The sequence below is a fragment of the Paracoccidioides lutzii genome (assembly GCF_000150705.2).
Source record: "Paracoccidioides lutzii Pb01 unplaced genomic scaffold supercont2.36, whole genome shotgun sequence".
NCBI lineage: Eukaryota > Fungi > Ascomycota > Eurotiomycetes > Onygenales > Ajellomycetaceae > Paracoccidioides > Paracoccidioides lutzii.
This window is the reverse complement of record NW_015440982.1, coordinates 33,483-54,764: the sequence shown is the minus strand read 5'-3', so window position 1 is coordinate 54,764 and position 21,282 is coordinate 33,483. Positions and strand designations below refer to the sequence as shown.

The 21,282-nt window shown below is 45.3% G+C and overlaps 8 protein-coding genes across 8 annotated transcripts; 7 read left to right on the top strand and 1 right to left on the bottom strand.

The window, feature by feature from the left end:
• Positions 1 to 1,413: 1,413 nt before the first annotated feature.
• On the top strand, positions 1,414 to 3,335 carry PAAG_08495 (hypothetical protein; the record flags this gene model as incomplete). The annotated part of the gene is made up of 3 exons (XM_015846528.1): positions 1,414 to 1,450; positions 1,581 to 3,010; positions 3,093 to 3,335. The coding sequence occupies 3 exons, from the start codon at positions 1,414 to 1,416 to the stop codon at positions 3,333 to 3,335; spliced, it is 1,710 nt and encodes a 569-aa protein (XP_015701192.1).
• A 1,134-nt stretch (positions 3,336 to 4,469) lies between these two features.
• Positions 4,470 to 5,135, top strand: PAAG_08494 (hypothetical protein; the record flags this gene model as incomplete). Its single annotated transcript, XM_015846527.1, has 2 exons — positions 4,470 to 4,574; positions 4,716 to 5,135. 2 exons carry the CDS (start codon positions 4,470 to 4,472, stop codon positions 5,133 to 5,135), a joined length of 525 nt encoding a protein of 174 aa, XP_015701191.1.
• A 4,201-nt stretch (positions 5,136 to 9,336) lies between these two features.
• Positions 9,337 to 9,929, top strand: PAAG_08493 (hypothetical protein; the record flags this gene model as incomplete). The annotated part of the gene is made up of 2 exons (XM_015846526.1): positions 9,337 to 9,605; positions 9,656 to 9,929. 2 exons carry the CDS (start codon positions 9,337 to 9,339, stop codon positions 9,927 to 9,929), a joined length of 543 nt encoding a protein of 180 aa, XP_015701190.1.
• Positions 9,930 to 10,371: 442 nt separating this feature from the next.
• PAAG_12567 (hypothetical protein) lies at positions 10,372 to 10,836 on the top strand (the record flags this gene model as incomplete). The annotated part of the gene is made up of 2 exons (XM_015848044.1): positions 10,372 to 10,423; positions 10,601 to 10,836. 2 exons carry the CDS (start codon positions 10,372 to 10,374, stop codon positions 10,834 to 10,836), a joined length of 288 nt encoding a protein of 95 aa, XP_015702334.1.
• Positions 10,837 to 11,843: 1,007 nt separating this feature from the next.
• On the top strand, positions 11,844 to 12,269 carry PAAG_08492 (hypothetical protein; the record flags this gene model as incomplete). The annotated part of the gene is made up of 2 exons (XM_002789521.2): positions 11,844 to 11,998; positions 12,107 to 12,269. The coding sequence occupies 2 exons, from the start codon at positions 11,844 to 11,846 to the stop codon at positions 12,267 to 12,269; spliced, it is 318 nt and encodes a 105-aa protein (XP_002789567.2).
• A 1,872-nt stretch (positions 12,270 to 14,141) lies between these two features.
• On the bottom strand, positions 14,142 to 14,330 carry PAAG_08491 (hypothetical protein; the record flags this gene model as incomplete). Its single annotated transcript, XM_002789520.2, has 1 exon — positions 14,142 to 14,330. One exon carries the CDS (start codon positions 14,328 to 14,330, stop codon positions 14,142 to 14,144), a length of 189 nt encoding a protein of 62 aa, XP_002789566.2.
• A 509-nt stretch (positions 14,331 to 14,839) lies between these two features.
• Positions 14,840 to 18,541, top strand: PAAG_08490 (C6 zinc finger domain-containing protein; the record flags this gene model as incomplete). Its single annotated transcript, XM_015846525.1, has 7 exons — positions 14,840 to 15,451; positions 15,506 to 15,618; positions 15,687 to 17,162; positions 17,236 to 17,319; positions 17,391 to 17,587; positions 17,676 to 18,258; positions 18,331 to 18,541. The coding sequence occupies 7 exons, from the start codon at positions 14,840 to 14,842 to the stop codon at positions 18,539 to 18,541; spliced, it is 3,276 nt and encodes a 1,091-aa protein (XP_015701189.1).
• Positions 18,542 to 19,838: 1,297 nt separating this feature from the next.
• Positions 19,839 to 20,469, top strand: PAAG_12566 (hypothetical protein; the record flags this gene model as incomplete). Its single annotated transcript, XM_015848043.1, has 2 exons — positions 19,839 to 19,869; positions 20,162 to 20,469. 2 exons carry the CDS (start codon positions 19,839 to 19,841, stop codon positions 20,467 to 20,469), a joined length of 339 nt encoding a protein of 112 aa, XP_015702333.1.
• Between the last annotated feature and the right edge of the window lie 813 nt (positions 20,470 to 21,282).

Sequence of the window (21,282 nt, the reverse complement as noted above, 5' to 3'; positions counted from 1 at the left end):
GGATGTGTGCATCTCGTGTATCTGCAGTCGTCGACCGCTAGCTCAAGCAGTCATCTCCTTGCAGAAGGCGATGGTAAATACAGAACGGAAATTTCTGAAAAAATAGCCGCTCATGCCTCTCCCTCCCCGAGTCCTATTACCCGCACCGCATAACCCAGAGAGTGAAAGACAACAAAATCCGAAAAGTTCCAGGTTTCCTTCGTTCGATAATTAGTCACTCAGATTTTTACTATTGAACACACTTTTGCAATTATTCAGGCGTCCGCACGGTCAGAACTAAGGTTTACAATTCTTTAGACCTTATTCCGTTGTTTAAAATCCAGAGTGTATTTCTATTGTGTGGAGTAGGCTCCTTTCCCATGAACCTTGGGCTTAAGTCTAAGTTCTAGGATTACCTGAGCCCCCATCAGTGGCGATGATTGGATCCAAACCATTTGCTTCTTTTGAGCTAGTGATTCGCCTATTAATTTAACATACAGCATGATAGGTCCTTTCTACCTCTAGGGATGCAGACTAGCCAAACAGGCTTCATACCCGCACTTCCGTGGTGATATGCTGCTCTAGCTACTCCAATTTGCTCCGTTGAGTCCTTTGACTGCTAATGACTGGTCGGATTTGCCCCTCATCCTGCAGTGCTTCCCCCGATAGCGCAGATGCAATCAATCCAACGGCAGCCAGCCATTCTTGCCAGCGCACCCACAGCCGAACACCTACAGGGAGATTTCGCCGCACCCGTAAGAAAACCGCAAGTAAAGCCAGTGTGCAACATTGTGGTGCATATCCAATATTCATAGTTTCGGGAAGGGTCCCAGCAAAAGAGCACTGTCCTTGGTCTCAAGAGCTCCTTCTTCTGTCCCGAAATCGGACTCAAACCCTAATATTTCCGCCTTCACCAAGCGTTTCCGTTTCTCGCTTTCCACCCCGAATTCGTTCTCCGCATCATTGTCCCTCGAGGGCTTTGGCTGCTAGACGAATACGTCCGAATCATTTTAATACTAAGAAGAGCACGTAAATCTTGTTTTCAAGTCAATCGTCCTCCTATCGCCTGGTCCATCAGCTAAGGTCTTCATCCATATCGATACAGAATCATCATGTTTTCTTGGGGAGGCGGCCTATGTGAGCAAGACCTGTCTCCTGTCCCTTCTGTTCCTTTTTCCTCCTTTTTAACCCGTGGCATCCACGTTTCATCCCTTGCAATCCAATAACCACAAAAGTCTTTTGATACAAGCATATTTCGATTCCAATTTTGCAGTTTGCTTGGATTAGATGCACTATTCCACCCTTATACTCCAGAGCAAATCTTCTTAGAAAATTTTTTCTCGTCTCCGTTCTGCCCTCGCTACGAAGTTACCAATTTTGTGGGAAGGACTGGCAATTCTATACTTCCCGCTATTCACAAAGTGTTCCCTAATTATGTATACTTTTCAATCTTTGACCCCTGTTATTCCTAGTATCATTATTCCTCATTGACTACTGCTGCTGCTGCTTCCCCGGTGAAGAGATACCTCATACTGAACCAGGCTCTACACCCCTGGGTGCATCTAGCTATTATTATCACTATAGAACTAACAACTCAACAGCTGTACCGACCATTAACTTTAATCCTGATGAGGAGAGAATTCCTCCACTGCCCCCGACGCCTCTTGATTTCCCCAACTACTCCTCCAACTCACCTCCAAAACCACTAAATGAGGAGAGCTGCAATGAGTTACACCGGCTGCTGGCCGCAATAAGGAAACCGCAGGATGTTTCTCCCGCTCACCTGGAAGCTCTCAATCTGACCACTGAATCCGATATCCTTATGTCAGATATTGTTCCCTCAGGTGTCCTAAAGACTTTACCACCATATCAATGGACGGAGCAACCCCCAACCAAGAACGCTTCAGAAACAGTCGAAATGCCAATTCCAGTGTTAATGAGTAACGGCTGTCCGTTCCCAACCAAGGAGAGATATGACCTTCTAAAAGAAGAAATCCTCTATGATAACGATGACGCCTTTCGAACAGTCTCTCGGCTAGTTTTTCGGCCTGGCCGCGAGAAGATCAAGCTCACCCAGAGCAGAAAATTCTGGGCTGGTCTTGATCAGGTAGCACAGTATTGGGACACGACTCTAGATCAATATATTGAGCGTCTTGCAGATGATGGCCCTTCCAAAGATGGAAACGAAGCTTCGGGTAAAATGCATGTTGATAATTCACCGGCTCCTAAACAACACAGTGATGTTGGGCAAGTAAGTAGGAATCGTACTGTATGCGGAGCCCAACCCACTGAAATAAGTAATGAACCGTGCAAAACCCCCAACACAAAAAAGACGTATATTGGTCGAAGAATTGGCACAGGTCGTGAATGCCCAGAAGATGTACGCGAGGAGACGCTGCGTGGCTTTGTGGAAATGGTTGCATGGCCATTTGGATGCCAGGCCAGCATTCCCACGCTACCCCCTCGCCTTCAGTTGAAAGGAATGCTTTTCCCAGTCCGCCAAAATTTTGTTGTTGCTCGATCACCTCAGGACAGACAAATTGCAAGGAAAGGCATTCTTGAGGGCCCTATGATATTCGTGCAATGCAGAGGTGAAACTTCATTCCACGACAAGAACGACACGGCGGGGGGCAGATTTAGGGAGATATGTGATCTTTTACGCGAGGTTGCTGCAATGCTCCTGTTTGCACAAGAGAGGGCCAGGGATGGTGCAACAGAAACACGACCTGGCGATGGAAAATGGTGGACCACAACGCCACGGTGGGGTGGAGCTGATAACTCGGGTCCTGAAGCTGATAAATCAAATACCGATAAGCCTAAAGAAGCAACCCAGGATTCAGAAGATCCATTAGCAAATAAAAGATCCAAATATGACAGAACTTCGCTCCCATTTAGACGGCATGGTTCAAGCGGCTCGAAAAAATTGAGCGTGGCCGAGAGGTGGAAAATATTACAACCTGGTCCAAGCATGTGGGATAGGAAGCTGAGGTATACACAGATTGGGACAGACAGGGACTCTTCATTTGATGATGTAAGCCTGTGGAAAATCTCTTCCATATTGCCGTTATAAATCAGTGATTTAATGTGAGCTTTTCAAACTAAAAATTACTTAGATATTCATGGTATCGTCGATCAACCACCACTTTTCAATTCTTCATCTCCGCGTCCACTCGAAATACCTGGAATGGTTGATAACCGGTAAGGTTAACTTCGAGGACGAGACCGGAGACAGCTCGGGAACTCCATGGTACGCCCTCCAGTTGCGCCGAACCAGATGGCTCGATCTCCTTGATGCAAATGACAGGTTAGAAGGCCTGGATGGGCTTTGGGCGCTATTCTCTTGGCTTATGAGATAAAATTTTGCATGGCTCTTTCGATTACACTACAAATGGCAACATGGGGAAGTTTTACTTACGGCATATGAATCACATGTTTATCGAGAAATCTGACGATGAGGTTGGAGACCAATTTGGGATGTATAAAGTTGAACACAGAATAATACTGGACATGAGGGACAGTTATTTTCAAGCTGTGGAGGGAATGGACGGCTCGGGGACATATCTCTCTGTAGCATTTATGTGTTGGAACCATCTCATGATTTAATGACATGACTGCCCAAGGGTGAGTAAAAATACAAGTGCTCTTCATTTGTGGTCCGAGGGATCTTTGGGGAGGGATTTAGAGCAAATAAACATTTCATAATAGGTATATATTGTTTGCTATTTATGCATTAGTTTCTTGGACATTCTCCGAGACAGTTCCCGCTAAAACCATGTACGATAATGAAGAAATTCACGACATATATTTTACAATGGGTTCTAATTCCGTTAGCTTGGTATTAACATTACCCTTGAGTTATATATATATATATCCTACAACTTGAGCCTGATGCAACCTGCTTCATTGTGACCGGTGGGTATTCATATTGAGCCCAGGGGCAGTCGTTCAAAGCGATACCGCATATGAATGTAAGATATTACACCTTATTCAGAGCGTAGTTAACGCTCTTACGGCTACGACCAGATTTAACTACTTCCATAAAACCAACTCGGCTACACATCGCAGCTCGTTCGGCAAACACAAACCCGAGCTAAACTCTACCGGAGTATAATATACAGACAGCACTCTGAACAGTAGGACATGCCGCGGATCTTCAAGTCGCCATTGGCATATCACTAAGCATGAGCCCGATTCTTCTTTGGCCTTGCTATTGCCCTCCTCATCTTAGGGATGTTACCCAACAGGTCATCGATACGTTGAACTGGCCTAGTTTGACCGCGATGGTGGAGACGGCGGCAGCTACATTCGGCATTGCTTCAGCATGTTCGAGAGGGCAAAGCCGAAGGCATTCCCGATCTGTCTTCGACGGATATATCCAATTAATTATCGACTGACAACGAGTTGATGTGTTGATTTGTGTCAGCGGTTCTGCAGGACTGTGCAGTGCCGTATGGCTTGCTCTATATGGTATTTCCGTACAGTATTTTATCATGAATCAAGCGCGGACGAACGAGATATTTATCGACAAGTATACGGCGCTTGGGGAGAGAAGAAATCCTGGTACAACTATCGGGTCCAAGGGGTCGAGGTTGAGAGTGTGCTGCCACGATCGATCCTGATGCGTATCCTGTCGAGGTGATGATGACTGCTAAAAAATGGAGCAGAGGAGGTATTTGATGCGAAATATGTATTGGTGAGACTTTTTTTCTGTATTTTCTACATTAACTCATCTCCAGACTTTCTCCCTTTCTTCTTCCCATATACTAGCATGTGCAGTGGAAAAGGGCGCTGACGGCGTCCCACAGCACCACCGTTCGCAAATCTCTAGGTTGCAAAATGGTTGGGAACAGCAGCGATGCTGTATGGAGAGTAATGGATGTTTATCCACGAACGGATTTCCCCGATATTTGCAAGAAGGCTATCTTGAACTCCGCCGTAGGAAACAAATGCAATTGTCCCCCGCAAAGGGGACTCACTTGTACGGCTTTTACAAAGAGTTGCCACATGGCACCGTGGTGAGCGACTTGATACCCTTAATGAGCGCGCATTTCAGATTTTCCGACCATATAATATGGATATTGCAGAAACAATCTGGTGGTCAGCGTATTCCATCAGACAACGCCCCTTCCCCTACCCCTATTTCTTCTGTGACTTAATTTTTGGATGTTGGGGTTAATTAGTGGTATATAGGTCGCCACGTCTCTCCATGACATAGTTTGCAAGTTTACCCCGGATTATATTCAATTTCAACCAAGATTCGCTATTGCTCATGTATTGGTTCTCTCCACCAAGCGTACGGAAGTCGAGCAAGCACAAATACCCGAGTGTTTCTGCCACATCATAGGTAAATGGAGAATCAAATGTGAGCACATCGCCAATCTCATCTTTGTAGAGAAAGTCACTGCCTGGTTACTTTTCTAGTACGAACTCCGATGGTATAGGCCTTCACAAGACTTTTGTTGACGATGAGAGTTGCAATTCTAGCCACGGCCATGCATACAGATTCTATGGTATTGGCATTAATGATGGAGCAATAGTAACTGCACGGCCAGATCAATGTAAGTCGGGATTGTGCCAGCTCAGCTGCAGATATGAAGATTGCGAGTTACTAATAGCTTTTTAGACGTTGCCAAAGTCACTCGCCTTGAAGATTTCGATGGTGTTCTGGAATTTTTCCGCGGTTTTCTTCTACCTACGGCGGGGGAATTTATGGATAGAGATGGTAGGGAGGCTTATTCCTAAATGCTTACGATACAGGTACCTTTACGCCGCTGTTAGACTCTTATGCTCCTCTTGATATATCCTATTACTAGAGGTTTACGGGTAGTGTGACGGTGCTCTATCGCGAATTTGCAGATTATGCGCATCGTACGACATCCAAACATCGTCGAGCTGGAGGCTTTCTTTGATCTCCCATTCCAGTTCATTGTCTTCTTCAATGATGCCAGGCCGTTGGCCAATCAGAGATATTTTGTCATCCCTTTTTTGCCTATGGGAGCACACGGTCCGGTGTGTGAGGTGCGTGGTGACGATACTGTATGACGCCGTTAAATGGTATATATATGCTATGCTTTGCTTTGCTTTGTTGCTTCTCGGGCATCGGAGAGATCTCGGAGACTCTTTGTTGGCTTAGATGTGCAACTTTAGATGCAGAGAACGAAGCGTTCCAGAACAACCAGGCCACGATATGCTTTAATTATTTGATGTGGGATTCGAAATCGTCCATCTACTTGTATATTTTTCGGTGACCAAAGGTGCTCTAACTCAAGGGATAGGACAAACTCAATAGATCAATTTCTAATTCCTTTGGGAGGTGCGCAGTGATTCAGCTTCTTCTCCCAATAGATATGCTATGGGGGAACAGTTGACATGGAAGTGAGGTATGTTTGTGGCGGTGACGATCGGAATCTCCATCCCAGTGGTTTATATACGTGCGCCTTGGATTTGATGCTAGGGTAGTTATCCTTGACTTTAAGATATCATGAGGGCTCTGTATACCCCAGGTATGAAAGAAAACTTGCGACATCTTCGATCCATCCTGTTGAATTTATCAGCTTTAACATGGAACACATGATTTACTTCATTCCTGACACTGGCACGCAACTACCTCACATGAGCTTTCCAAGCCATCTTCATCACAGGCAACTGTTTATTAATCTGGATATAACAATCAGCAATGCCTGTCTCCTCTTTTGCATGATCTCACGATGGATTCAGGAGAGTGTTGTTCAACCTGAGTGGCATTTATCTGTGGATAACAGGGGTAACAGGGGAGGGAAATTGAGGAATCACCATTCAAGTAATTACCAATTACTCAGAGGTTCCTATATTACAAGCAGAGTGTCTCTTCGGTGGAGAAAGACCTGACAGCTCACTGTAGCTGTTTCGCTAAATGATTTCAGGAGAAGGGAGTCAAATTTCCCCTGGAAACTTGCAGATATTCTTCGGCCAAGACGTCATTGTTATCTAGATCCTGCATTGGGGAGTCAGTGTAATATGACCTGAACCGGCTGCCACCCCCTGCCCCTTTTACTGGATGCAATGGCGCTGTTGATATGTGATAGAGAAAACACTCATTCCATGAAAGATGTTCGCGTGGGGGTCAGACCTAACGAGTTGAGGGGGAATCTGGAAGGGTGAGCAACTTTTCCAAAGGCAGCGGCTGAAAATGTGACGGGGGTTTCCTTTGTTGAGCACGATTATTACTGGAAAAGATCTTCACTGCGTATGTTCAGAACGAGGTTCCATCCTTTGAGCTCCCTGCCAGGACCCTAGTGATTGGTCTTGGAATTGTGCTGCGTTCGGTTAGATGGGTTGCAAAGCTAGTGTGGGGTTCCTCACTATTATTTATTGGCTACATCCCAACACAACATCCTCCGTCAATTGTGCTTTAACATAACAACAGTACTAATAATTAGCGGTTGTGAAGAGGGACTATTAATACCAAGGCAATAATGGACGATTTCGCTTCCTGATACTGGTCCTTTCTTGTAAGTTATGACAATACCCCGAGGTCCTCTGCGCCGATCCTTCAGATTGATATGAATTCCACAGGATCATGGACACCTCAAAGTACCTCTTCAGCAAATTATTTCAAGATACTGCCGAGATCGCGTCCCCTAAAAAGGAGGTCAGAGTTTTATTTTTGCCCTTTTGCCCTCTTCTAGAAGAAGACAAGATTTATGCTTCATCGTGTTGACCGTCGAAAAGCTAGGGCTTCACTGATACTTGCCAAGTGTCAAGACAAACTTTCAGGACGTACATGACCGTCCGACCAATCACTAGATAGTAGAGTTTTACTCCCTGTCGTTTTCGCCAAGGCTGCCGTCGATTTGAAGGATGTGTGATCACTGACCTGGAGAAGAGTCAGTCTGGATTGAAACCCTAATATCCGCGCTCAGTGACGTTACCAGGATAATACCATCCAGTATAACATGTCGTTCAGCGGAAAATTTGGACGGAGGATCTTGCAGGCTTGTGGCCAGGGTTCCAGATCTTGCCCAGGCTTGACCCTTCTCAAACAATATCCAGGATGCATCCAATGAGAAAGAAGGGGGCTATGGACCGGATTTGTCCATTGCACAAGACTGATCATATTTTGAAAGATCTTCTCTCGTTGGCTTTTAGTTATCTTCAGTCTGTTCATTCATGATATTACCCGACAGGATTTGGACGGGCGGCTCGGGCCATTGCTGTTGAAACAAATGTCAAACATTGCACAGCCGTAAAAGATTCCCCGGAACAGTTCCGCACGGATTCTTTTTCACTTAGATAGGATCGAATATGGAGAGGAGAGAAATCACAAATTCAAAGCACGTTGCACCATGCGTCCAATATATCAATATTGGCGCAAGGGCCCTTTTCACTTTAGCGGCCAGTGCGCCCACCCAGTTAAATTTATAATATCTTTATACTATCTCGAGCCTTTTCAGTATGGCGGTGGAGGTAAAGTGTACCTGATAATACTTGTAACAATCCTTTCTCTCAAATCAAGGAGAAGCCACGACTATGAGTATACAGGTGGGATAACCATTATTATTGTCAAGTGGGATAATCACCAAAACAAGAGTTTGATGAAAATTGCAGTAAGGTTATCCTAGAATGCCACCAACCGTGGTGTTGGGTATGATAGAAGATGGCTAGTAAGAAATGATTGGCCCACAGTTAAGAGGCAAGGCAGGACCCAGCTCCTCGGAAATGTCTAATTCAAGGTTGCAAGATACTTGGAGGATGACAGTCGTGATGGCGACTTTCCAGTCGGCAAGTTCGGACGCTGGAAGAAAATAGAACAACACACTGAAATGAGCGGATGATGGAAAATGAAATGAAGCAATCGTAGAACCTAAGGATTTGGTAGAGGGAGCGGAGTTATGTTATGTAATTGTGTGTATGGAAGGTGTACGGATCTTTCTGGCAGCAGTATTCCATGTAAACACCCATCCTTACAAGCATACAGACCTGAACCTGGTTAGTGCGATATTTTTCCACGGGGTTGTATCCGAAGAGGTGGCCAGGAAGAGCTGAAGACAAGAGAGGGAAATTGAGAAAGCCATGAGAATCCCTTGAATCCACTAGTGAAAGCCGAGGCGTGTGAACTTCTTGAAAATCTGGAGCTCCAGAGGTTCCGATGGAGGAGGAGGGTGATCTGCTGGAGATGTCCGGTGATGATTTTGTTTTGCTTTTTTTTTTTCCCTCGCTCGATTCCTCACTTTTTGATACACTATACAGAGAAGTTATAACGAAGGCGCTGAGTTCAAGTTTTGGTAAGTTTTCACTTGTCACCCTGATGGCCAGCGTTTCGTCTCAGAGGTAGGCTGCAAGCGTGCTTTTCTGTCTGCCAATCCAGAGCGCCATACCATGTCTCGATTACACGGTTACACAGTGGGGACGGGATCATTTATCGGGACCTTTATATTCCATTCAACGAGAAAAGAGATTAGGCGAATGAAAAATGGCCCAGGTTCCTGGTGGGTCTTGATTGGCACGCCTGGAACCCACTACAGAGACGGCGACGGGAGACGCTCCGCTCGAACTGCCCCAGCCGGACCCGCCCGTCTCCAGAAACCACCGGGGTCACCGTACCAGCATTACTTCGAAAGCAAAAGGAGCAGAGGTGGTATGAATTAGTATTTTCACAATTATTATTGAGAAGAAGGCAACCTGATCGGGGCAATAGTGACAATAATCGTGCATCCACGTTCCATGTTCCTGGGATGACTGTGGCCCCCTGTGGCTTTTCTCCTCAAAAGCTGGAAGCCTGGAACACTGACGGTGGCACCGCCCTTGCGCGAAGCTTGAGGACCGTCATAATTCCGTCAGCCTGCAAATGTTCAGGTCGACCAGGAGTGATTTTCCTGGCGTGGGCATCAGCATCGACATTATCGGTGGACGTGGATCATTTGTTCTTATTATTGCTCAAGATCACGTCGTCCTTCTCAAAACGAAATTAGCCCGTATTTTTGATCCCCGTTCGACAAGTCTTGCCCCTATCACCCTTGGGGGCGAATAGCACGGTGGAAAGCTATTATTGTTATTATTGCCCACGTCCTCGTGAGCGATGTCCAACAAGATAGCTAGTATATAAGACGCAAGCGTCATGGCTTACCGTTGGAAATGGAGGGGAAAACATTGGCCATTTTTATTTAATTTATCAACTGGCAACTGAGAAAGCCAGTCAAGAATACGAGAAGTTTATTTTTGATGCAAATAGGGAGTGGTATCAGCGAATGGAATCGAGAGGAGAGGAGGTTTAAGGATACGCAGTAAGGATATACACATATCTCATTATTCCAAGGCGCCTCGTACTGCCAAGTGCAGAGCATGTGGGGGTACTGGTACGCTGTAGTTGTATTGAATGGTGCGGTGTTGTTTATACAAGCGTAATGTAGCGGAATGTCGCAACTGGGTAGTGGGTACCGCGACACGATACCCTGCGCCCTGGAAGGTATTTTTTGGAGGGGGAATTCCCAGATGTTGAATACCGTACAGGTACACACATACATGTATGTATGTATGTATGTATGTATGTATGTATGTATTATGTATGCAAGTGCCTGCAAATGTTGGAATGGCAGAGCGTCAATATTCGATTATCCTTTCTTTTGAGCGTAAGAAATAATAGAATTCTGTGTGGACGATGAGCAGGCCGCTCATTGCATACTGACAAGGCAACCTCAGCCTCGACCAATTTCTATAACGAGGCAATCTCACGCTCGCAGAGGAACCACCGTCATGATCCTTCACGGTTCACAGCTTGAAAAAGCAAGGAAGAAAGCAAGAGCAAAAGAAAAGCTGTCACCGATCTCTCATGAGCCTCATGAGTCTTCTTCGAATGCACCCGCTCCTATCAAAATTTAATGAGATCTGACAGACATATTGATGCCATGATCAAGAATCTAATAAAATATTTACCCAAGGGCGAACCCGACAACCTGGATGCGGGAAATACGACCAGTTTCATGATATAAATGTAATCCTGGAATGCTTATCGTTTGTTTTTCCTGGATTTGAAAGCCCGCAGCTCGCCCAATCTCATACAGTGCTTAAAATCCGAGAAAAGCATCGCATTTTCACGGACCGTTATTCCACCCTCCCTTCTCTTTGTATGCAGAAGCCATACCGTAGTAACCTTGGAACCCGGATGGTCGTTTCCTTCGGGATCATTTCCCCCAGAGCTTACGGGAGGAATTGACCCCACCCTTCTTTTGTTTTTAAAGAAGGGCAGGAGAAAACATGCAAGGGAGACGGGGTAGTCGCTGAATATGAAGAAACTAGGGTATGAGAGTTTGTTTATTGGATTCGTAAGACTATCATCTTCAATCATGTTCGATACTCGACACTGGGATATATCTGGAATGGGTATCGGCTCTGGCAGGTGGGTTTTATGACAAATAGTTAACACTGTGCAAAGGGATCTAATCGAAGCATGGGTTATCCCTGTACGCACTTGGGCCGGAAGCTGTTTAGCGAAAGGGAGAAAGTAGGTTTGCCGGCTGGCAATCCAAACAAGTGGCCTGTAGTTGGTGTTCAAGCGTGATTGAAGAGCTTTTAATCGGCCTGAGTTTTCCCAAAATCTTGCAGGGGAAAGGTCCGATGACACACTCTTCTCTGGAAAGATTCGGGCGGATTGATTGTTTAGTGGACTTTGGAGTTGGAACCAAGATTTTCCAGAGTGTGTGTGCTGCTTTATTTTGCTCCCGTAACTATTTCCCCTCGGAAAAAGGAGTGGGTGGAGACGGAGGACATTGTGGAGAACTCAAACCGGTTCCAAGCTCCACCCAAGAACGTTAAACTCGCTTAACCAGTCTAACACTTCACCGTCGATCTCAAAAATCATCCCCAGGATTTCGGGGCTGTAGATTGCGATGTGGATTTTTGGCTTCGGCGATGTTCCCTTGGCCATTCTGCTAGCTCATGATGGGACGGTGATCACAATGGAACGGCAGATTCGCCCCGAGCTATTCGACAGCCAGATAAATTCTCATAGATCTGGTATTGGCCTCTTCGCTAGCAAGGGATGGTCCTTGACAGACTTCGAAGAACAGAATAAAGTCCAGATGCCCTCCCAATATTTTCACCTCTACTGCATTGTCGACGGTCTCTAAGACTCTAACTGGCTGCTATCAAGTCAAAACCAAAACAATCGCTTCCAAAACACCAGTTCTTCTAAACGATTCGCCAATGCTAGCAGCGGTGGTCTCGGATTTCTGATTATCCCATCGATATCACTGGTCATTAAGTGTCCAAGTTCCCCGCTGTGGTTCACAGATGTCGCAATTATGGCCGTTTAGCGCGCTTTTGATTTAGTTAGACTATCTCCCTTCGTTCGTCCGCTCGCCACTGGTTGCTTGGTGTCAGTTGGACACTGGGGTGGAAGATACTCGTGGGAGCCCCACATGGCAAGCTTAGCAAAAAACCGTCTCTTGCAGAGGTGCAAGGTGATAAAGAAAATGAGTTTGTGAGCGCTGATGGCGGAATGATCAAAATTCCAGAAACGGGAAACAGAGTTCTGTAAACTTAAAAAAAAAAAAAAAAAAAAAAGCTATCCGAAACGGCAGTTTCCAAGTTTCTACGGAGTACAATTTCCAAAGCCAATCATTTTGGGATATTGTTTTGTACTGCCCTCCTGAGCGACGTTTTTGAAGTAAAAAGAGGTGTTGTGACAATCAGTTCAGTTGGTGGTGTTTGGATCCTGGGGGTCATTATTTTATTAGCCTCCATTATTTTAGAGGCATGTTACCGTCCAGAGAAATGGCGCTGTACTAGTGATACGGACAGTCGATGCACTTGATGAATGAAGGAGCCTTATCTGAGTTGAAAGGCTGCAGCAAGAAGAGAGGAGCTGATATATAAGAAGTTGATTCGTATATGATTAGATAGGAAAAAGAAAATGTTACGAATCAGATAGTTAACTAACGGAATTCCCAACCGAGCAGATCATCAAATTGAAACATGCAACCAATTAATTTATCTGTAACTACCTGCTTTGACGCGTCAGAATGCCACCAACTTGCAATAAAAATAAAATAAGGAATTCTCTAAAATAGAGGTAACTATTGAAATTACAATTATTACCGTAAATAATTAAGAAATTATCTCTATCTGTGAAGTAGTAAGACTTATGGTATTTCATACTCTACTCTTATTCACTGATTGAATGGTTGTTATTCATATACAGTCTTACAAATAAATTCATATTAGCGAATTAAAGGTGACGAGAAAATTCCTATTCAATAAGTATTAAATGGGGACTAAATAAGAATTACTCTTTAAAATTGTAGTTAGTAAAATCATCTTCTTGATAGACTACAATAACTAACTACATAATATTCCAAGGTTGAATAGGAAATTATGGCGTTATACTGTGCTGTACGGGAATGGAATGGAAAGTACATATTCGGTATCGTATTATTCCAAGCAGCAGCAGCCTCAGGCAGGTTAACACAACGCCACGGAACCCAGACACAAGCCCCCTAGTGGAAGTCACCACCTATATAAGGCTTTGCTGGACACTAAATCTAAAGTCATGTAGCAGATAGCTTGCTAAACTACTTTTTACCCCTGGCGGAACGTCGATGAATTACGGGACGCTGGACAGCCCGGCTTTTTCACTTGAGTCTGGGGAGTGGGGAAAGTCACCAAAAGGAACCCTGCAGGGTCGGACAGCCAGCCAGAGCCTGGGCAGTATCAAGCGGTCAAAGTTGAGCCCGACAGGCTGGTAATTACGTAATTGGAGGAGGGCAGTCGCCCAGGAGAATAATACCATAATTACCTAGGTAACTATGTAGACAACAAATTGCTGGTGCCTACTCCGTATATAATTATTCATGGTACCATACACGTATGTATGTATAAGTGTATGTACTGTAAATACCCGGGTACTCAATTAGATATATGTATGGATTCAGTGTTCCGTACAATACAAGGCTTGTTTGTCACTTGTCACTTTCCTGTCACTCCGACTCCAACCTCTTCCGCTGTCATTAGTTACTCTTTAAGCTTCAATCGTCTTCCCCATTCTGTCTCCGCGTTGACTGTTGTGAATTCCTTGTCTACAGAACTCATCTGCATCTGCCATTGCTGCTCTTGAATACTTGTGTGATAAACAGGCTCACAGGCTCAGGAACATCAGCTGGCTCATTCGCTCTGTTCTCGCTGCGTATTCACTGGTCATCTTGTCCTGCCTCGCCTTGTCGCCCTACCAATTCCCACCATTTCGTAGGGTTCCCACAGCTAACCTCCTCTTGTTCTCTTTCCCACTCTGCGACAAATATCCAATATCTTCCACCTGGCGTCTGTCTCTGCATGTCGGGTTGTTTATCCTTTTGCCCCCTTCCGTTTGTCGACTGCATCGTTCCGTGGGAAGAGGCGGGAAGCTTCGCTTGCGGCGTTTCTTTGGTTGACTTCCCGAGCCCTGACCAAGGAACCGAAGTGCTTATTATAAATCTTTCGTCTGATATATGCTGTCAGACTGTCACAGGTAAAAGAGACAACAACTCCTTTATTCCCCCCCGACTTTACCGCTCCCGCTTGCATTCGTTGTGTATATGCGTAGAGACTGATTATCTTGTATCTTTCTAGTAGTAGATTAACATATATAGGCACATGCCTGTACGGTATATGTACTTGTACAGTTTTTAGCAGCTTAAGGTCTCTGACAGCGTCAATTTGATTCCCAAGGCCCCTTCCGCTTAATAATTATTTTTATTATTTCTTTATTTATATTTTCATTTTAAGAATGTCTCTGTGATTCATCATGCTATCGCCTTGTTGCAATTTGTGTCTTTGATGCTAGTTCCTTGCCTTCGAAGTTGATCTACATCAGGTTGTAGATGGCCTAGAATTTGGCGGATAAACTGCAATGGAGATAGCAATAGAAGACAAGTCCAGATCCCAGGTTTCTCCTCCTGGCCAACGCTTACCTCCGCCTCGAGGCTATTATGAAAATGGATGGCGCTGCTCCAATAATACCTATGAAGCTTCCAACCCCGACCCTCATAGCGCTCTTCCACGTGGACCACCTATGTATAATGCCTCCACACGGGGGATCCCTCACAACCCTCCCGAAATGCCCTATGGACGACCTGGTGGTATGCCTGTGCCATCACCGAGTCATCCAGAAACCCGGCCGCCGCCACCTCCCAGCTACCAGTCCATGAATGGCTCAAACGAACAACCACCGCCCATCCCACAACAACAGCAACCTCAACCACCGCCACAGCAACCTGGACCTGCTAATTTCCAACCGCGTATGCGAATTCCCCCAGATGGCCGTCATCCAAACGGTGAGACCCCTGCATTAGCAATGTTTTCTCACTCGGATCCAATGCAATCAATACCGGCCTCACAACCCTATACCCACGGCGCAGCTATACCTCCGCCTCCTGGGGTGTATGATACAAATAACTACTTCCTTAGTCAAGGTGCAATGCCACTATCTAACCGCCAACGGCGGACAACGCGAGCTCAGCAGGTAAATTCTGACTAACTACAGTTTGTACACCTTCTGTCGTCTAACTATGTTCAGGCTTGCGACCAATGCCGCTCCCGAAAGGCAAAATGCGATGAAGGTCGTCCATCCTGCAGCCACTGCAAAGAAAATAATGTTCCGTGTGTTTATAAGGATGTACCCCCTCAGAAGTAAGTTTTGAATACCTTAAATTATTCTGATTTTTGAAATAAACCTGAGCTGAGCTTGGTTACAAAAGGCAAGAAAGATCGACACAGACCATCCTTGAACGAATAGACCGACAGGAGAAAGACACGAGAGAAGAACTAATGACAAAGTTGAACGAAATGACCTCTCTTCTGTTCGAGGTCAAGTCACAAATGGATACCATGACTGGTGCTGTTCCTTCGAGGAGACAAACAGATTTGATGTCTAGCCTCAGCAAGATAGAAGAAAGTGCGAATTTGATGGCAGCAAATCCTAGACCACCGCCAGGGGTCCTTTGCTCCACTGAGCATTCATTCGATGCCTCCATGCATCGTTCCCTCCACGCCATACACCGGGATGAAATTCGACTCCAAGACACTCCGAAGATTGAAAATCCTGATACTGATACTCGGGAACTGTCAATACCAATAGAACACACGACTGCGGCTCACAAACTACTTTTATGGCCATCTATCCAGAAGCTATTCCCGGAGAGGATAGATGAAGATTATGTGATGCGCCTAGAAGAAAACCGGGGTCCCCTCAGGTTATACGGCCAAGGTGAAGGTGACATACTTGCGGACGTACCAGTTACATCACCAAACTCCTTAGAATTTGATAGTTCTATTGCAACCACATGTTCAGGAGACATATGGGGTTCTGGTTTTGGATTTCCCTCTGGGTCTGAACACACGAGATACTCAATTCAGCCTCATCCCGGTGGGTTAACACCATTTGGTAAGCTGGATCTTGATCGAGACGTCATTCGGACGTATTATCATAGTTATCTGGAGAATATGCACGCTCTCCATCCGTTCCTTGACGCCACGGTATTGAATTACATTATTTTCAATTTCATACGGCAGTACAGTCCGCGCAAGCCTTCCTTCTCATCCTTCGTTCCTCAACTACCACAGACTCCTCTCAAGCAATCGACTGCGTTTACAAGAGGGAAAAGAAAGAGACCTGCCGAAAGGACATTTGAAGTAAACGCTGATGCAGATGTGGAAACGACCGCCGCTTTGAGCCCCGTCATTCATAAGTCATTAGACAACGCAATTGTGCTTCTAGTAATTGCACTGGGATCAATATGCTCTGTGAAAACAGATGTTCCCGGACCAGTGGTTGTAGGACAAACGCATCCTAGTTCATCTTATCAAGCTGTCATTCCACCCTCGCCAATCCTAGCCGACCCTGGTGCGTCAATGGGATTCCATCCGTCAAAGGATGAGCTATATCCAACTTCAGCAGGACGTAACCAGAGAGTATCTGGAACTGGCCATGGGATCGATGGTCGGAACTTAACGGGCCAGGATGATCCCATTCTGAGGAATATGGATGTCATCCCTGGCCTAGCGTACTTTGCTTTAGCTTCGGATATTTTGGGCAATGTAGTGGGTGGTGGTGGTCTGAAACATACACAAGCGTGCCTTCTTGCGGCCTTATACACGGGCCAACTCGCGCGTCCGTTTTCTAGTCATGCTTGGATATGCGAAGCTTCAAGGGCTTGTCAGATTCTCCTGAGACCGTAAGCAAGTTCGCCTCTACTTCTGCACAACTATGTTATGAATTGATTCAGTTGCTGACCTCTTTCGAATTAGCCGGACATTTGACCGCATCCCAAAAGGAACACGCCAGAAAGATCTTATCAACTTTGCCTTCTGGACTTGCCTTCAGCTTGAAAGGTAAACCATCTCGTAGTTCTTGAGTTCTTTTGCTTTCAATTTATTAGTTGAACTTACGTCTCTATATGTAGTGATATTCTCGCCGAACTAGATCTCCCTGCAAGCGGTATAAGTCGGTTTGAAGATCAACTCTATTCCCAAGATGGCCTCTTTCTAAGCACGAGTGAACGACAGATGCCAGACCCATTTATCATGATTTATTACGTTGCGCAGATTCACTTGAGAAAGGTCTTGAATCGGGTTCATACTGAGCTGTACAAGACTGATAGTATGTACCTATTTTTGCCTTTGCCTGACAAATTCCTAAATCTTCTTAAAAGTTTTCCACATTATCCAAATCTAACAAGCCCTTGCAGAACTTGACTCCCCAGGCCGAAAGGCCTCTTGGTCAACAAAAATTCAAGAAGCGTTAAGTTACAATCTTGAATCATGGAGAACAGGACTCCCAGACAACATGAGATGGGAAGAATCCGACTCACCCTCCGACAACATCATCATCGCCCGCATGCGCGCCAAATACTATGGAGCCCGCTACATCATTCATCGCCCGTTACTCCACCACGCCTTGCACCCATCCAACTTCTCTTCAGATGCAGTAGTTAACACTGCCGTGGCATTCCAAAATCCCTCAAATATGTCTAATTCTCATTCGCGAATCTCGCCGCCATCGATCATGGTCAACCCGGGGCAACTTTCGACAAATAATCCGGCGGAAATGTATGCGAACGATATGGGTCCACCCAATAGACCGGTGACACTGAAACCTAATCAGCCACAGCCGGTGCAGCACCCGCCTCGCCAGGTGTCGATTAACTCACTTGATCCAAAAATCCGCAAGGCGTGTCAGGCGTGTATTGATGCAGCGATTCAGAGTACCGTTGCTTTTGATGGGGTTAAAGGGAGGCCGGTTGTCACTAATATATTTGGAACAGCGCATGCGTAAGTTTGTTTATTAACCGGCCTTCTTGAATTGATTTATTCTTAATTCTGATTACGTTAAAATGAAAACAGGCAATTTGGAAACATGCTAGTTCTATCAGCAACGTACATGTCGCCGCTATCGCAACTCGTAGATCGAGATACTCTGAAAAGGCTTCTGGATCGCACGATCAAATTCCTATCACAAAGCCGGCATATCTCACCCAGTCTGAAAAGGGATGCTGATATCTTGACGTTGATTCGTCTGAAGATATTTGAGAGTCCATCCTCTGGGGGGGTATAATGGGACGTGATTGTGTGGTGCCGTTGACAACAATCTCTTTCTCTCTCTTCATCTTACTTGTATTTGTGTTTTCTCTTTTCATATTTATTATACATACTTTTTATTTTTCATATATAATCAGTATCTAGTTTATATCCTTCTTTTTCCCCGTTTTTTGTGCCATCAGTTTACTTTGGCTTGGGCGGCAAGTTTGTGATTGTAGTTTCTTATCGGGGGGTTTTGGTATGGGTGGTGTTCATGTTTTATTAGCAATTTTCTTTTTGCTTTTCGAACCGCTTCCGAATGTTCAAAAAGAAAGTTTTGGAGGAAAGCGATGTATATGGTACTTTTTGGGTAGCTTTGTTTTCTATTTCTTCCTTTTGACTGGATACCCATGTTTCATACCTTTCTTCTGGTTTCATTTTATCTCAATGGTGATTTATTTACTAGGTTCGAGCGAAAAATCGAACCCCCGCCGTTAAACAGGTTAGGATGGCAAAGACACGGCTTTCATTTCAGGGTTGATTTTATGCTTAGCCCCTTCTTGATCAGATCTTCCCAGGCTTTACTCGTTTTGGTATCATTAATATCTTCATTTCCAATCTTTATTTTCCATTCTCTGCCGTCATATCCCTCCTTGATTACAGGAGGCTATTGTGATTATATTGTCTTTTATTTGGAATATGTTGATTTGATATTTGATGCTTTGGTTCCCGGATATTGGCTTCACGCGATCCAGGGGATGATAGATATGATCTCTTCTTGGGAGTGTTTTATGCACAAGGCCGTTATTTGAGATTGAGGTGTCCGCGAGAGCGGGAAGCAGTTGATCTATGAATGGATGTACGTATTGGTTTAGAGTTTTGGAGGGAATGTGTTAGCCTTGGGGTTAGCCGAGGCAACTAGCAGTAAAGTGTGGGGATCCTGGAGAGCTGAGATAGCAGGGACATATCATGCCTTTTCCATCGGGAGCTTGGGACTTCACTTCATTGTATGGATGTACTCCATATTCAATCACACAATTGTGTAGTTTTGAGTATTACGACGGGTCTAGATTCCTTCTGGACTCGTTTAGTGGTTGCCGTTTGATTTTGACGGTTTCCCACTGGCCTGCACTGTTACTGGCATGCATTTAGGTCATGGAGGTGGTTGGGGAATTACAGAATTACGAGCATAAACCGCTTCTATTATGAGGCTTGCCAAAGAGTTCTCCCTCTTCACACCAAGCTCCTGTTAGCTCAACAAGCCTCTAGCACATTGTTCTTCACTAGAATTAAGATGCACATGCCTGGAACTTCTCAGCAACCGTTCCTCAGACATGATTGCTGTGCTAGAGAAGAATTACAGCGGTGAAGCGCTCTTGGAAATTAGGCCGCATTCTGTTCGCTTTCCTGTTTAGTCTCGTGCTCATCTCCATTATATCTCTGGTAAAGCAGTGGTGCCTTTACCACTTTGGACAAATTTGCAAGTTATCAATCGCTTTAAAATGCCATCTCGCTGTTGGGCATCTCGTGAAGGTATCAATAAGCCACCACCAGATATCCTGAGAAAGTTCAATTTATCACTGACAACCGCACTTCCATAATAAATAGGATTTACCGCTGATGTAGTAGGAGAACTCATCAAACAAAACTGCTCTAGCACCTGCTCTCACTCTCCCCTCCTACCTTCTCTCCCAGTACATCACTAAGGTCCAAGTGTTCTCTTCCCACCGCCCACAAGCGTTCAAAATCCTCAAATATCTTGTTGCTATCGGGGTCATCCGCTCCCTCAATGGCTTGATCAACCTCTATTCCCTCAACCACGGCACATCCGACACGTACAACTGGAACCAAGAAATCGCCATCGTGACAAGCGGTAGCGACGGCATAGGGCGGCGGGTTGCCATCCTGCTTGCCGCACGGGGCGTCAAAGTGGCTGTGCTGGACATCCAGCCGCTTAAATACTAGCCGCCAGCCAGCGTGCGTTATTTCTCCTGCAACATTGCCTCTGTCGAGGCGGTTGCTGCGGCTGCCGCGAAGGTGCGCGCGGTGTTTGGCGAGCCGACGATTCTCATTAATAATGCCGGCATCGCTTCGGGAAAGACTATATTAGATTGCACAAAGGCGAGTATACGGCAGCTATTTGATGTCATTACGCTCTCGCACTAAGTTACTGGCTGGCACGGGAGTTCTTGCCTAAGATGATTGAGCAGAATCACGGGATGGTTGTCACTGTGGCATCACAAGCGGGATGTGTTGTCAGTGCAAACATGGTTGATTATTCAGCGACGAAGGGCGCTGCAGTGACGTTTCATGAAGGATTGAACGACGGAGTTGGTGACGAGCTATCAGGCGCCTAAAGTGCGGACGGTGCTTGTTACGCAGGGATTTGTGAGGTCGTATCTGTCCAGGGATTTGAATGTGGATAATACGTTTTTCAATCCACTGTTGGAGACGGAGACAGTGGCGGAGATGTTGGTGCACTAGGTGTTGACGGGGAAGAGTGGGCATGTCGTAGTACCCGGATCGACGGGTTTTTTTGCGAGAAATTTGAGAGTTTTCCCGTATTGGTTTCAGAATCGGTTGAGAGATAATGTGAGAAATTAATGAGGCCTCCAAGCATAAGATAAGGAATGCGATTGTGGATGAATGTGAGGAATGCAGTGCATGGCGCTCTTTTAATTTCAAATATTATTATTATATTATTATTTTGTTGGCTCTTCATTTTCTTCTTTTGTATGTTAGTTCTAGGGGATGGATGTTTTGACGGTCAATTTGTAG